The sequence below is a fragment of the Crinia signifera genome, chromosome 2 (assembly GCF_055691185.1).
Source record: "Crinia signifera chromosome 2, ASM5569118v1, whole genome shotgun sequence".
Classification (NCBI taxonomy): Eukaryota; Metazoa; Chordata; class Amphibia; order Anura; family Myobatrachidae; genus Crinia; species Crinia signifera.
In genome coordinates, this window is record NC_139218.1 from 392,358,502 (window position 1) to 392,374,833 (window position 16,332).

The 16,332-nt window shown below is 51.4% G+C and overlaps 1 protein-coding gene across 2 annotated transcripts in view; it reads right to left on the bottom strand.

Annotated features, from left to right (window-relative positions):
• Positions 1–12,242, bottom strand: part of LOC146058242 (uncharacterized) — a 35,242-nt gene extending 23,000 nt beyond the window's left edge. Inside the window, exons 1-10 of one of the 2 annotated variants that reach the window (XM_083170435.1) lie at positions 11,951–12,242; positions 10,070–10,212; positions 9,663–9,839; positions 9,259–9,370; positions 8,767–8,867; positions 8,579–8,651; positions 1,960–2,060; positions 1,734–1,803; positions 1,294–1,394; positions 1,056–1,125 (exon numbers count right to left, since the gene is read on the bottom strand). In XM_083170435.1, coding sequence (XP_083026561.1) covers positions 1,056–1,125; positions 1,294–1,394; positions 1,734–1,803; positions 1,960–2,060; positions 8,579–8,651; positions 8,767–8,867; positions 9,259–9,370; positions 9,663–9,839; positions 10,070–10,189 — 925 coding nt within the window. In that variant the 5' untranslated portion in view covers positions 10,190–10,212; positions 11,951–12,242. Of the gene's footprint in view, positions 1–1,055; positions 1,126–1,293; positions 1,395–1,733; positions 1,804–1,959; positions 2,061–8,578; positions 8,652–8,766; positions 8,868–9,258; positions 9,371–9,662; positions 9,840–10,069; positions 10,213–11,945 lie in introns of both variants that reach the window. The other variant, XM_083170434.1, reaches the window with a different exon arrangement.
• Positions 12,243–16,332: the final 4,090 nt, after the last annotated feature.

Sequence of the window (16,332 nt, forward strand, 5' to 3'; positions counted from 1 at the left end):
GTATACTATACTGGCACCCATATCCGCTATATCACAGAGAGAGCCGAGAGCCATGTAACACCACTGCGGTCACATACAGTACCGTATACTATACTGGCACCCATATCCGCACTATGACAGTGAGAGCCCAGGGCCATGTAACACCACTGCTGTCACATACAGTACCGTATACTATACTGCACCCATATCCGCACAATGACAGTGAGAGCCCAGGGCCATGTAATGCCACTGCTGTCACATACAGTACCGTATACTATACTGCACCCATATCCGCACAATGACAGTGAGAGCCCAGGGCCATGTAACACCACTGCTGTCACATACAGTACCGTATACTATACTGCACCCATATCCGCACAATGACAGTGAGAGCCCAGGGCCATGTAATGCCACTGCTGTCACATACAGTACCGTATACTATACTGCACCCATATCCGCACAATGACAGTGAGAGCCCAGGGCCATGTAATGCCACTGCGGTCACATACAGTACCGTATACTATACTGCACCCATATCCGCACAATGACAGTGAGAGCCCAGGGCCATGTAACACCACTGCTGTCACATACAGTACTGTATACTATACTGGCACCCATATCCGCTATATCACAGTGAGAGCCCAGGGCCATGTAACACCACTGCAGTCACATACAGTACCGTATACTATACTGGCACCCATATCCGCTAGATCACATTGAGAGACCAGGGCCATGTACCACCACTGCTGTCACATACAGTACCGTATACCATACTGGCACCCATAGGCCTTCTCACCATCACACCCATTAGGAGCTCAACCACCACAAACCTGTGATAAGGGTGCAGATCACTACATGTTCTAGATGGTTCCTTGCAGAACCAAGAACAGATCCCTTTCTGATGTACTAAGTGTCCTAGTCTGAGGCAGGAGAGGGACAGGTACAGCCCACATGGGAATCCATTCTCAGCTTTGGGACACTGGTAAATCATCTACAAGATCAGGTGGTTCTTCTATACAGTAAGAGATATTACAACCCCCCTCCTCAAATACACCCCTCTGTTCAGACTCTCTCACCTGATGTGATCTCAGCAGGGACGGCCTCTTCTTTACATTGCTGGTAACCCATCCCGTCTCCCGGTACAGCCTGTCATACAAGAACATGTGTCACATACTGTACGTGTCCCACCCACACGTTACACAGGACATCTCTATAGGACACACACAGGACGGGGACACGGGAATAACACAATATCCTGCACTGTGAGACATGTGAGGAAGCAGAGCTGGGAGAGGTCAGACCGGGTTCCTCTACCTGATAATCCTGGCTGATCATCCTGTTCTCTTCTCCCATACACCCCGGAGTATAGATAGGGGTCTCATATGGGTCTGCGGGATGTGTAGGATTACACCCACCTGTGGGGAAGGGACACACACATGTATCTGTATAAATGGTAATGCAAAATAACTCAGCCAACACAAACACATTATAGTGACGGATATGACGGAGTAACATAGAACCAAAGTCATGCAAATATAAACCACCGTATCCCGACTCTCGGCTAATGGTCCGTTCTCCTGCAGCGCCGCACTCACCAGCGACCGGGAAACACAGACTGTTACACTTACTGTGATGGGACCAGGGATCGGTCAGGGATGACATATACGTAACGTAACATACACCCCACATTCCCAGTAATATACATATCCCCCCATACAGCAATATTGTACCCCCAGAGCGTCTGTGTCTCTCACCTGGGCTGATCTCAGCAGGAACGGCCTCTTCCTTACACTGCTGGTGATAGATCCCAGGTCCCGGCTCAGCCTGTCATACAAGGACATGTGTCACATACGTGTCCCATCTACACGTTACACGGGAATATAGGACTCACACACAGGGCGGGGACATGGGAATAACACAATATCCTGCACTGTGAAAAGTGGATCTACAAGGAGGAGAGGTCAGAGCAGGTTCCTCTACCTGATATTCCTGTGTCACTGTCCTGTTCTCTTCCTCTATACAGCCCGGAGAGTACAGAGGGGTCTCACAGGGGTCTGCGGGATTTCTAGCACTGCGCCCACCTGCGGGGAATGGGTACAGAGCATTACATTACAGTAGGTATAGTTATACTATATACAGCCCGGAGAGTACAGAGGGGTCTCACAGGGGTCTGCGGGATTTCTAGCGCTGTGCCCACCTGCGGGGAATGGGTACAGAGCATTACATTACAGTAGGTATAGTTATTCTATATACAGCCCGGAGAGTACAGAGGGGTCTCACAGGGGTCTGCGGGATTTCTAGCACTGCGCCCACCTGCGGGGACTGGGTACAGAGCATTACATTACAGTAGGTATAGTTATTCTATATACAGCCCGGAGAGTACAGAGGGGTCTCACAGGGGTCTGCGGGATTTCTAGCACTGCGCCCACCTGCAGGGAATGGGTACAGAGCATTACATTACAGTAGGTATAGTTATTCTATATACAGCCCGGAGAGTACAGAGGGGTCTCACAGGGGTCTGTGGGATTTCTAGCGCTGCACCCACCTGCGGGGAATGGGTAGAGAGCATTACATTACAGTAGGTATAGTTATTCTATATACAGCCCGGAGAGTACAGAGGGGTCTCACAGGGGTCTGCGGGATTTCTAGCGCTGCGCCCACCTGCAGGGAATGGGTAGAGAGCATTACATTACAGTAGGTATAGTTATTCTATATACAGCCCGGAGAGTACAGAGGGGTCTCACAGGGGTCTGCTGGATTTCTAGCACTGCGCCCACCTGCGGGGAATGGGTACAGAGCATTACATTACAGTAGGTATAGTTATTCTATATACAGCCCGGAGAGTACAGAGGGGTCTCACAGGGGTCTGCGGGATTTCTAGCGCTGCGCCCACCTGCGGGGAATGGGTACAGAGCATTACATTACAGTAGGTATAGTTATTCTATGTACAGCCCGGAGAGTACAGAGGGGTCTCACAGGGGTCTGCGGGATTTCTAGAGCTGCGCCCACCTGCAGGGAATGGGTACAGAGCATTACATTACAGTAGGTATAGTTATTCTATATACAGCCCGGAGAGTACAGAGGGGTCTCACAGGGGTCTGCGGGATTTCTAGCGCTGCGCCCACCTGCGGGGAATGGGTACAGAGCATTACATTACAGTAGGTATAGTTATTCTATGTACAGCCCGGAGAGTACAGAGGGGTCTCACAGGGGTCTGCGGGATTTCTAGCACTGCGCCCACCTGCGGGGAATGGGTACAGAGCATTACATTACAGTAAGTATAGTTATTCTATATACAGCCCGGAGAGTACAGAGGGGTCTCACAGGGGTCTGTGGGATTTCTAGCGCTGCACCCACCTGCGGGGAATGGGTACAGGGCATTACATTATAGTAGGTATAGTTATTCTATATACAGCCCGGAGAGTACAGAGGGTCTCACAGGGGTCTGCAGGATTTCTAGCACTGCGCCCACCTGCGGGGAATGGGTACAGAGCATTACATTACAGTAGGTATAGTTATTCTATATACAGCCCGGAGAGTACAGAGGGGTCTCACAGGGGTCTGCGGGATTTCTAGCGCTGCGCCCACCTGCGGGGAATGGGTACAGAGCATTACATTACAGTAGGTATAGTTATTCTATATACAGCCCGGAGAGTACAGAGGGGTCTCACAGGGGTCTGCGGGACTTCTAGCGCTGCGCCCACCTGCGGGGAATGGGTACAGAGCATTACATTACAGTAGGTATAGTTACTCTATATACAGCCCGGAGAGTACAGAGGGGTCTCACAGGGGTCTGCGGGAATTCTAGCACTGCGCCCACCTGCGGGGAATGGGTACAGAGCATTACATTACAGTAGGTATAGTTATTCTATATACAGCCCGGAGAGTACAGAGGGGTCTCAGAGGGGTCTGCAGGATTTCTAGCGCTGCGCCCACCTGCGGGGAATGGGTACAGAGCATTACATTACAGTAGGTATAGTTATTCTATATACAGCCCGGAGAGTACAGAGGGGTCTCACAGGGGTCTGCGGGATTTCTAGCACTGCGCCCACCTGCGGGGAATGGGTACAGAGCATTACATTACAGTAGGTATAGTTACTCTATATACAGCCCGGAGAGTACAGAGGGGTCTCACAGGGGTCTGCGGGATTTCTAGCGCTGCACCCACCTGCGGGGAATGGGTACAGAGCATTACATTACAGTAGGTATAGTTATTCTATATACAGCTCGGAGAGTACAGAGGGGTCTCACAGGGGTCTGCGGGATTTCTAGCACTGCGCCCACCTGCAGGGAATGGGTACAGAGCATTACATTACAGTAGGTATAGTTATTCTATATACAGCCCGGAGAGTACAGAGGGGTCTCACAGGGGTCTGCGGGATTTCTAGCACTGCGCCCACCTGCGAGGAATGGGTACAGAGCATTACATTACAGTAGGTATAGTTATTCTATATACAGCCTGGAGAGTACAGAGGGGTCTCACAGGGGTCTGCGGGATTACTAGCGCTGCGCCCACCTGCGGGGAATGGGTACAGAGCATTACATTACAGTAGGTATAGTTATTCTATATACAGCCCGGAGAGTACAGAGGGGTCTCACAGGGGTCTGCGGGATTTCTAGCACTGCGCCCACCTGCGAGGAATGGGTACAGAGCATTACATTACAGTAGGTATAGTTATTCTATATACAGCCTGGAGAGTACAGAGGGGTCTCACAGGGGTCTGCGGGATTACTAGCGCTGTGCCCACCTGCGGGGAATGGGTACAGAGCATTACATTACAGTAGGTATAGTTATTCTATATACAGCCCGGAGAGTACAGAGGGGTCTCACAGGGGTCTGCGGGATTTCTAGCGCTGCGCCCACCTGCGGGGAATGGGTACAGAGCATTACATTAAAGTAAGTATAGTTATTCTATGTACAGCCCGGAGAGTACAGAGGGGTCTCACAGGGGTCTGCGGGATTTCTAGCACTGCGCCCACCTGTGGGGAATGGGTACAGAGCATTACATATACAGCCCGGAGAGTACAGAGGGGTCTCACAGGGGTCTGCGGGATTTCTAGCGCTGCGCCCACCTGCGGGGAATGGGTACAGAGCATTACATTACAGTAAGTATAGTTATTCTATGTACAGCCCGGAGAGTACAGAGGGGTCTCACAGGGGTCTGCGGGATTTCTAGCGCTGCGCCCACCTGCGGGGAATGGGTACAGAGCATTACATTAAAGTAAGTATAGTTATTCTATGTACAGCCCGGAGAGTACAGAGGGGTCTCACAGGGGTCTGCGGGATTTCTAGCACTGCGCCCACCTGTGGGGAATGGGTACAGAGCATTACATATACAGCCCGGAGAGTACAGAGGGGTCTCACAGGGGTCTGCGGGATTTCTAGCGCTGCGCCCACCTGCGGGGAATGGGTACAGAGCATTACATTACAGTAAGTATAGTTATTCTATGTACAGCCCGGAGAGTACAGAGGGGTCTCACAGGGGTCTGCGGGATTTCTAGTGCTGCGCCCACCTGCGGGGAATGGGTACAGAGCATTACATTACAGTAGGTATAGTTATTCTATATACAGCCCGGAGAGTACAGAGGGGTCTCACAGGGGTCTGCGGGATTTCTAGCGCTGCGCCCACCTGCGGGGAATGGGTACAGAGCATTACATTACAGTAGGTATAGTTATTCGATGTACAGCCCGGAGAGTACAGAGGGGTCTCACAGGGGTCTGCGGGATTTCTAGCGCTGCGCCCACCTGCAGGGAATGGGTACAGAGCATTACATTACAGTAAGTATAGTTATTCGATGTACAGCCCGGAGAGTACAGAGGGGTCTCACAGGGGTCTGCGGGATTTCTAGCGCTGCGCCCACCTGCGGGGAATAGGTACAGAGCATTACATTACAGTAGGTATAGTTATTTTATATACAGCCCGGAGAGTACAGAGGGGTCTCACAGGGGTCTGCGGGATTTCTAGTGCTGCGCCCACCTGCGGGGAATGGGTACAGAGCATTACATTACAGTAGGTATAGTTATTCTATATACAGCCCGGAGAGTACAGAGAGGTCTCACAGGGGTCTGCAGGATTTCTAGCGCTGCGCCCACCTGCGGGGAATGGGTACAGAGCATTACATTACAGTAGGTATAGTTATTCTATATACAGCCCGGAGAGTACAGAGGGGTCTCACAGGGGTCTGCGGGAATTCTAGCGCTGCGCCCACCTGCGGGGAATGGGTACAGAGCATTACATTACAGTAGGTATAGTTATTCTATGTACAGCCCGGAGAGTACAGAGGGGTCTCACAGGGGTCTGCGGGATTTCTAGCGCTGCGCCCACCTGCGGGGAATGGGTACAGAGCATTACATTACAGTAGGTATAGTTATTCTATATACAGCCCGGAGAGTACAGAGGGGTCTCACAGGGGTCTGCGGGATTTCTAGCGCTGCGCCCACCTGTGGGGAATGGGTACAGAGCATTACATTACAGTAGGTATAGTTATTCTATATACAGCCCGGAGAGTACAGAGGGGTCTCACAGGGGTCTGTGGGATTTCTAGCGCTGCATCCACCTGCGGGGAATGGGTACAGAGCATTACATTACAGTAGGTATAGTTATTCTATATACAGCCCGGAGAGTACAGAGGGTCTCACAGGGGTCTGCGGGATTTCTAGCGCTGCGCCCACCTGCGGGGAATGGGTACAGAGCATTACATTACAGTAGGTATAGTTATTCTATGTACAGCCCGGAGAGTACAGAGGGGTCTCACAGGGGTCTGCAGGATTTCTAGCGCTGCGCCCACCTGCGGGGAATGGGTACAGAGCATTACATTACAGTAGGTATAGTTACTCTATATACAGCCCGGAGAGTACAGAGGGGTCTCACAGGGGTCTGCGGGATTTCTAGCGCTGCACCCACCTGCGGGGAATGGGTACAGAGCATTACATTACAGTAGGTATAGTTATTCTATATACAGCCCGGAGAGTACAGAGGGGTCTCCCAGGGGTCTGCAGGATTTCTAGCGCTGCGCCCACCTGCGGGGAATGGGTACAGAGCATTACATTACAGTAGGTATAGTTATTCTATGTACAGCCCGGAGAGTACAGAGGGGTCTCACAGGGGTCTGCAGGATTTCTAGCGCTGCGCCCACCTGCGGGGAATGGGTACAGAGCATTACATTACAGTAGGTATAGTTATTCTATATACAGCCCGGAGAGTACAGAGGGGTCTCACAGGGGTCTGCGGGATTTCTAGCGCTGCGCCCACCTGCTCGGAATGGGTACAGAGCATTACATTACAGTAGGTATAGTTATTCTATATACAGCCCGGAGAGTACAGAGGGGTCTCACAGGGGTCTGCGGGATTTCTAGCGCTGCGCCCACCTGCTCGGAATGGGTACAGAGCATTACATTACAGTAGGTATAGTGATGTGGGGAGGGGAGGACTTCCCTACTGAGTAATGAGGAGACCACCGCCTGCCCCCGAGTACCACGTTACATGTATGTCACACGCTGACTCAGCCTGGACATGTTTCAGGAACAGCGGGCACCACATACTAACTTGTGTAAGTGTATAGACAATGGCAGAAATGCCCCATGTAACACTACTCGCCCAGGCAAGATGCCTCCACCTACTGTACTTCTGGGACCTACACATAAGACCTAACACTCAGCTATCTGATAGAGAACACATGTAGAAGAGGCCCTAGTTGGCGCCGCCATGTAAGATAGCCCCAAACGTGCTGGAGTAAAGGGGAGTGTGTACATGTGTCATGCACCAATCATGGCCCCCAGTCCAAACTACACAGAGTTATCCCACTTCCCCTCAGGCCCAGCACTGACTACACTACACACCCTGACAGGAATTCAGCTCCTCCCCTCCTCAGGCCCAGCACTGACTACACTACATACACTGACAGGAATTAGGCTCCTCCCCTCCTCCAGCACTGATACTACATACACTGACAGGAATTAGGCTCCTCCCCTCCTCAGGACCAGCACTGATACTACATACACTGACAGGAATTAGGCTCCTCCCCTCCTCAGGACCAGCACTGATACTACATACACTGACAGGAATTAGGCTCCTCCCCCTCCTCAGGCCTAGCACTGACTACACTACATCCACTGACAGGAATTAGGATGCAGCGGTACAATGTCTCCTGTCAGAGCTGAGTGAGGAAGATGACTGAGGTCACCCCTCACGTGCCCCCTGTGCTCTTATGTGTGCCAGCCCTGTGACCAGGTGCAGAGTGCAGCTCACCACAGCTCCCTACATCCAGTGTGAGGAGAGATCTGTATCTGCCATACCTCCGGACTGCTGTCTCATGCAGAAAGGCTGCCCACCATTATGGCAGTGCCCGGGTCACCCCTATGGAGGTCTGACAGCAGAAGGAACGGGCACGGCAGTATGAGATGCCCTGCACCTATTCCCCCTTCCTAGCAGTGTCACCAGCTGTAACACTGGCAGCAGCTAATGATACACTAATCAGTAATATAATAATCCAATGCTGCCATAGGTGCCACAGTAAATGCAATTTTTCTTTATTTATCCATTGTCTAATGTAATGTAGCAGTCATGTGACCCAATCCCCAATCCCGCTGCTGTCTCACCTGAGCTGCTGGGATCAGGGATCGGCTGCTCTTCCTTACACTGCGGGTGATACATCCTGTGTCCCGGCTCATCCTGTCATACAAGGACAGAGATATTATTACACCGAGCGTCTATACCAGAAGGATACACAGGATAAGGATATGACAGTAACATAATACAGAAGAGATAATGTAGCCAGTCCCGCTACCTGATCATCCTCTATGAGAATACAGTCCTCTTCCTTTATATGATGCCGGGAATACAGAGGGGTCTCACATCGTCCTGGGGGGCTTCTAGAGCTACACTCACCTGCGGGGAGAACAGACAATGACAGCCATATAGCAATGCTTAGTAATAACAGCAGCACATATCACTGCACAGGACCTGTCACTAGGTGTCGGGAATAACAGCCCTGCACTGTGACGTGTATCTGGGTGTCACCTCCCGAGGGTCATCATGACCAGTGTCACTAGGGGAAAATGTGTCATCCAACCTTCCACCACCAGCCCCAACATCCGATAGACGGGGGTCAGATGTCAGCTGGAATTGGCAGTCGCTTCGGACCCACATGCAAAGTGATGGAGGCCAATTAGGGCCAATCTGCAGCGATCAGTAACAGCCAATCACCTGGGAGAGGGGCGGAGAGTAGTGACTGGATGGTGCAGGATAAAGACACACCCCCTGACAGACGTCCTCTTACCCACTGAGTCAGGCAGCTGCGGAGGGTCCATTACATCATCCTTGTGTCCGCCTGAATAGTCCCACTCTGTCACAGAGAACGAGACCTCCATATCCTTACACTTCCCAGGCACCTGCAGCATAGGAGAGCTGGTTACATGACTTACCGCCACACCTAGGCGTACCGTGTAATACATTCCCCTGCAGGGCACTATGGGAGATGATGGGTCAGGGATCAATTATAGAGTGCGCCCTGACCAATCACCAGGGGTCCAGTGAGATCGGAATTCTTACAGTTTAGCACCACATAAACCAGTGACCAAACACTCTAATAGCAAAACACTCTTATTCAAAATGAAATAGATTTTTAAAAAAGCAGCATTCTACCTTTAAATATACAGCTATATGTACAATAAGAGCGCTCACCTCTTCTGCCTCTCTGTGATATACCTCAGTAGGTGCCCGGATATGGTTCCTTTCCCTTGTTGGCGCATGAGGTGGAGCCTCTGTGTTTGGGCTCTGGGTGCGGTTGCTTCTGTCTGACACAGGATGGCCGCTGATGTCTGTCACCTGGTCCCCCGACTTTCTCACAACAATGAAATCCTATGAGACCACCAATATGTAAGATACCGCCCTATGTATATAATACAGTAATCTCCTCATATACAGTAACCCCAGCTGTATATAGGCGGGATAGCAGCTCTGCACCATCTCTGTGTAACAAGGCTGCACTGTATATATGGCTGTAACCATAAGAGGCAGGAGACACACAGAGGGGGCATCTGCCTGCTCCTACCCACAATTCCTGGCGGCCACTGCTCAGAGCCTCTCACCTCTCTCGTCAGCAGACTGATAATCTCCATGGTGAGGCTCAGCAGCTTGTCTATGATCAGGTCTTTGTTCCTGTCAGTCAGTAGCGAGTGCCGGATATGTTCCAGGACCAGGACCTCCATGGTTGGTCTTCAGGTGACGTCTCCTGTGGGAAGGGAATACAATGTTCGGTACTTGTTTCCTAGCACGGTGCCAGCGATTTTAATTGCATTGATGGAAACCTAAAAAATTGCGTCAAACGCATCACATGCAACCAAATCGCATCCGATGGATGCGATTTTTACATTGGAATCAATGTAAAATGGTCCCTGAGACCCATTTTTACATTGGGACCAAGGTGAAATACACCGTACACCCCAATTTTTATTGCATACCCCACGTATAGGTCAAATGCCCCCATAGTTAACTCCACCCCAGTATTGATGCCAACCCGAAGCGTGGCGAGCTCAGCGAGCCCGCAAGGGGCGGTGGTATGCGTCCTCGAACCTTTTCATACCCCCACTATCCACGTCGGCGTGGAGTTGATTCAATAAAGTGTGGCGAGCGCAGCGAGCCACCGAGCCCGAAGCGTGGCGAGCCACTTCACACGACACTTTATAAAATCAACTCCACACCGACGTGGATAGTGGGGGTATGAAAAGGTCGGAGGACGCGTACCGCCGCCGCTCGCATCGCTTCGGGTTGGCGTCAATAGTGGGTTGGCGTTAACAATGGGGGGCCATTTCCCATACAAATTACCCATAAGGGTGGGTATACAATAAAAAAAAAATCGGGTCCATTGGGGCATTTAACATTGTTCCCTATGTAAAATCGCGTCGCATGCCATTATAATGGCATGCGATGGACGCGATCAACGCGATTTCATCCTTGCCGGCAATAAAGGCTCAAAATACACAGAAAATCGCATCCATCGCATACCTGAACTTAAGGTATGCGATTAACCACGACGGGCGCCGTGCTAGGAAACAAGTACCCAATGTTCTGTCAGCTCCACTATATAACCCCCCAGCAGTGTATAACTATAACCCCTGTGACACTGGATGGGGGGTGCTGGCACTATATAATCCCCCATCAGTGTATATTGCCTGCACTTGCATGGGCGGAGGGATATAATACCTTCACCTGCACGGGCGGAGGGATATAATACCTTCACCTGCACGGGCGGAGGGCTATAATGCCTGCACCTGCACAGGCTGAGGGGTATAATGCCTGCACCTGCACAGGGTGAGAGGTATAATGCCTGCACCTGCACAGGGTGAGGGGTATAATGCCTGCACCTGCACAGGGTGAGGGGTATAATGCCTGCACCTGCCCTGGATGAGGGGAATAATGCTGGCACCTGCACAGGATGAGGGGTATAATGCCGGCACCTGCACAGGATGAGGGGTATAATGCCGGCACCTGCACAGGATGAGGAGTATAATGCCTACACCTGCACAGGATGAGGGGAATAATGCTGGCACCTGCACAGGATGAGGGGTATAATGCCGACACCTGCACAGGATGAGGGGTATAATGCCGGCATCTGCACAGGCTGAGGGGTATAATGCCTGCACCTGCACAGGATGAGGGGTATAATGCCGGCACCTGCACAGGATGAGGGGTATAATGCTGGCACCTGCACAGGATGAGGAGTATAATGCCTGCACCTGCACAGGATGAGGGTAATAATGCTGGCACCTGCACAGGATGAGGGGTATAATGCTGGCACCTGCACAGGATGAGGGGTATAATGCCGGCACCTGCACAGGCTGAGGGGTATAATGCCTGCACCTGCACAGGATGAGGGGTATAATGCCTGCACCTGCACAGGGTGAAGAGGTAAGAGGGCCCAGCCATATTTGCTACCTACATAATAACAATATCAGCAGCTCATACCTCACCCTGCAGAAGGAGGTGTCCCCGGCTGATGGACAATCACTATGCAAGCCTCTGTACACCAGTGCGCCGCAAGGGCTGATGGGAGCTGTAGTCCTTCTCAGTACACACTCGGGCAGCATGAGGCGGTTGAACTACAATGCCCAGAGTAGAGAGTATGATACTAGTATGTAGTTATGTAGTGTTGTGCTCCTTCTACCGGTGCCCGGAAGGGGAGTGGAAGTGTACAATGAACGCTGGACACCCTAGTGACACAGCTCCCTGTACGGGGACATATGTGTTGACGGCCATGTTTGTGAAGACCTCGTGTTCCCGAAGCTAATGGTAAATATAGGAAACAAGATGGCCGCCGCCGTCCGTCAGACACTTGCGGTGACTAGGGGTATGTCAGAAGCTGTGTCTACTTCCCTCCAGCTAATTTGCGCCATAGCGGTGTGATCATGTGGTCTCTTTATAAGGGCGTGGCCTATACATGGAGGCGTGGCTTCGTTGGGAAAACTAATAACACACCGGTGACCACACAGACCCACTTTCACATCGCAGACCCGTTTTAAAAACCGGTATTTTAAACCGGTAATTAAAACGGGTCAGAGCCTTAATAGTGGCCAGATTAAACGTTTTAAAAGCAGGTTCAGTGTCATTACACATTGCAGTTGAAACGTTTCAATCTGAACACGTTTCAAAGCAGAGTGTAATGCACTGATCAGCGCCATCCCCGGTGCTCGTCCGTGCGGCGCGGAGGTACCTGTTAAGGGAGAGCCTGGAGGTCCCTGCGCCTGCGGCGCTGAGTATGATGCTGCCGGGGTCCCTGCAGTGAAGTGGAAATAACGCGCTATCTCCAGCGGACAGAATGCTCTGCTCCTGCACTTTCTTTTTAATGTATGATTGACATCACCTGTGTTATACAGATTGATTGATAAGAAAGGTGTTTCACCACAGGTGATGTCAATCATTAATGAAGAGGGAAGTCCAGGAGCAGAGCATTGTGTCCCTCCTGGAGAGAGTCATGCAGCGACGGACTGGGCCGCCGAATCAGCCCTGGCATTTGTGCACGACCTTTGTCATTCGCCCGATGCCTCTCCCAGCTTGCCACCCTCTCTCCTGGACCTCGTCGGCGCAGAGAGAGCCGCCAGACCCTTCGTGAGTCCATCGGCTCTTTCTGTGCGCAGATCAGGAGGTGGAGCCTCCACCTTGCACGAAGAAATCAGCCCACCTGGCCATCGGCCCCCCTGGCATTTGCCAGATGGCCAGTCCGGCACTGGAGTCATGGGAGGCATGCACTCACTGTATGGAGACATAGGCATTCATACATTGCATAATGCAGACTTTCCTACCTGACCCTCTCCTTCAGGGAGTAAGTGCTCTGTACCTGGACTTCCCTGGTAATGTATGATTGCCAGCACCTGTGGGGAGCTAGGTAACTGATAAGAAAGGTGTCACCACAGGTGCTGGCAATCCTACATTACCAGGGAATTCCAGGTACAGAGCATTGTGTCCTCCTGTAGAGGGGCATGCTAGGAGGTATGGATAATGTAGGATTACCAGCACCTGTGGGGAGCTAGGTCACTGATAAGAAAGGTGTCACCACAGGTGCTGGCAATCATACATTACCAGGGAAGCCCAGGAACAGAGCATTGTGTCCTCCTGGAGAGGGGCATGCTGGGAGGTATGGATAATGTATGATTGCCAGCACCTGTGGGGAGCTAGGTCACTGATAAGAAAGGTGTCACCACAGGTGCTGGCAATCATACATTACCAGGGAAGCCCAGGAGCAGAGCATTGTGTCCTCCTGGAGAGGGGCATGCTGGGAGGTATGGATAATGTAGGATTACCAGCACCTGTGGGGAGCTAGGTAACTGATAAGAATGGTGTCACCACAGGTGCTGGCAATCATACATGACCAGGGAAGCCCAGGAACAGAGCATTGTGTCCTCCTGGAGAGGGGCATGCTGGGAGGTATGGATAATGTATGATTGCCAGCACCTGTGGGGAGCTAGGTAACTGATAAGAAAGGTGTCACCACAGGTGCTGGCAATCATACATTACCAGGGAAGCCCAGGAACAGAGCATTGTGTCCTCCTGGAGAGGGGCATGCTGGGAGGTATGGATAATGTAGGATTACCAGCACCTGTGGGGAGGTAGGTAACTGATAAGAAAGGTGTCACCACAGCTGCTGGCAATCATACATTACCAGGGAAGTCCAGGAACAGAGCATTGTGTCCTCCTGGAGAGGGGCATGCTGGGAGGTATGGATAATGTAGGATTACCAGCACCTGTGGGGAGGTAGGTAACTGATAAGAAAGGTGTCACCACAGGTGATGGCAATCATACATTACCAGGGAAGTCCAGGAACAGAGCATGGTGTCCTCCTGGAGAGGGGCATGCTGGGAGGTATGGATAATGTATGATTGCCAGCACCTGTGGGGAGCTAGAGGTAACTGATAAGAAAGGCATCACCACAGGTGATGGCAATCATACATTACCAGGGAAGTCCAGGAACAGAGCATTGTGTCCATCCTGGAGAGGGGCATGCTGGGAGGTATGGATAATGTATGATTGCCAGCACCTGTGGGGAGCTAGGTCACTGATAAGAAAGGTGTCACCACAGGTGCTGGCAATCCTACATTACCAGGGAAGCCCAGGAGCAGAGCATTGTGTCCTCCTGTAGAGGGGCATGCTGGGAGGTATGGATAATGTAGGATTACCAGCACCTGTGGGGAGCTAGGTAACTGATAAGAAAGGTGTTACCACAGGTGCTGGCAATCATACATTACCAGGGAAGCCCAGGAACAGAGCATTGTGTCCTCCTGGAGAGGGGCATGCTGGGAGGTATGGATAATGTATGATTGCCAGCACCTGTGGGGAGCTAGGTAACTGATAAGAATGGTGTCACCACAGGTGCTGGCAATCATACATGACCAGGGAAGCCCAGGAACAGAGCATTGTGTCCTCCTGGAGAGGGGCATGCTGGGAGGTATGGATAATGTATGATTGCCAGCACCTGTGGGGAGCTAGGTAACTGATAAGAAAGGTGTCACCACAGGTGCTGGCAATCATACGTTACCAGGGAAGCCCAGGAACAGAGCATTGTGTCCTCCTGGAGAGGGGCATGCTGGGAGGTATGGATAATGTAGGATTACCAGCACCTGTGGGGAGGTAGGTAACTGATAAGAAAGGTGTCACCACAGCTGCTGGCAATCATACATTACCAGGGAAGTCCAGGAACAGAGCATTGTGTCCTCCTGGAGAGGGGCATGCTGGGAGGTATGGATAATGTAGGATTACCAGCACCTGTGGGGAGGTAGGTAACTGATAAGAAAGGTGTCACCACAGGTGATGGCAATCATACATTACCAGGGAAGTCCAGGAACAGAGCATGGTGTCCTCCTGGAGAGGGGCATGCTGGGAGGTATGGATAATGTATGATTGCCAGAACCTGTGGGGAGCTAGAGGTAACTGATAAGAAAGGCATCACCACAGGTGATGGCAATCATACATTACCAGGGAAGTCCAGGAACAGAGCATTGTGTCCATCCTGGAGAGGGGCATGCTGGGAGGTATGGATAATGTATGATTGCCAGCACCTGTGGGGAGCTAGGTAACTGATAAGAAAGGCATCACCACAGGTGATGGCAATCATACATTACCAGGGAAGTCCAGGAGCAGAGCATTGTGTCCTCCTGGAGAGGGGCATGCTGGGAGGTATGGATAATGTATGATTGCCATCTCCTGTGGGGAGCTAGGTAACTGATAAGAAAGGTGTCACCACAGGTGCTGGCAATCATACATTACCAGGGAAGCCCAGGAGCAGAGCATTGTGTTCTCCTGGAGAGGGGCATGCTGGGAGGTATGGATAATGTATGATTGCCAGCACCTGTGGGGAGCTAGGTAACTGATAAGAAAGGTGTCGCCACAGGTGCTGGCAATCATACATTACCAGGGAAGTCCAGGAGCAGAGCATTGTGTCCTCCTGGAGAGGGGCATGCTGGGAGGTATGGATAATGTATGATTGCCAGCACCTGTGGGGAGCTAGGTAATTGATAATAAAGGTGTCACCACAGGTGCTGGTAATCATACATTACCAGGGAAGTCCAGGAGCAGAGCATTGTGTCCTCCTGGAGAGGGGCATGCTGGGAGGTATGGATAATGTATGATTGCCACCAGCACCTGTGGGGAGCTAGGTAATTGATAATAAAGGTGTCACCACAGGTGATGGCAATCCTACATTACCAGGGAAGTCCAGGAATAGTGGGGATATGAACAGGTCAGTAGGACGCGTACCGCATCTCCTCGCTTCGGGCTGACGTGGATAGTGGGGGTGTTTCAGGAACACATTCACACCTGTCATGTCAGGCAGGTGAAAAGTTATCAATGGTTCCCACACAAT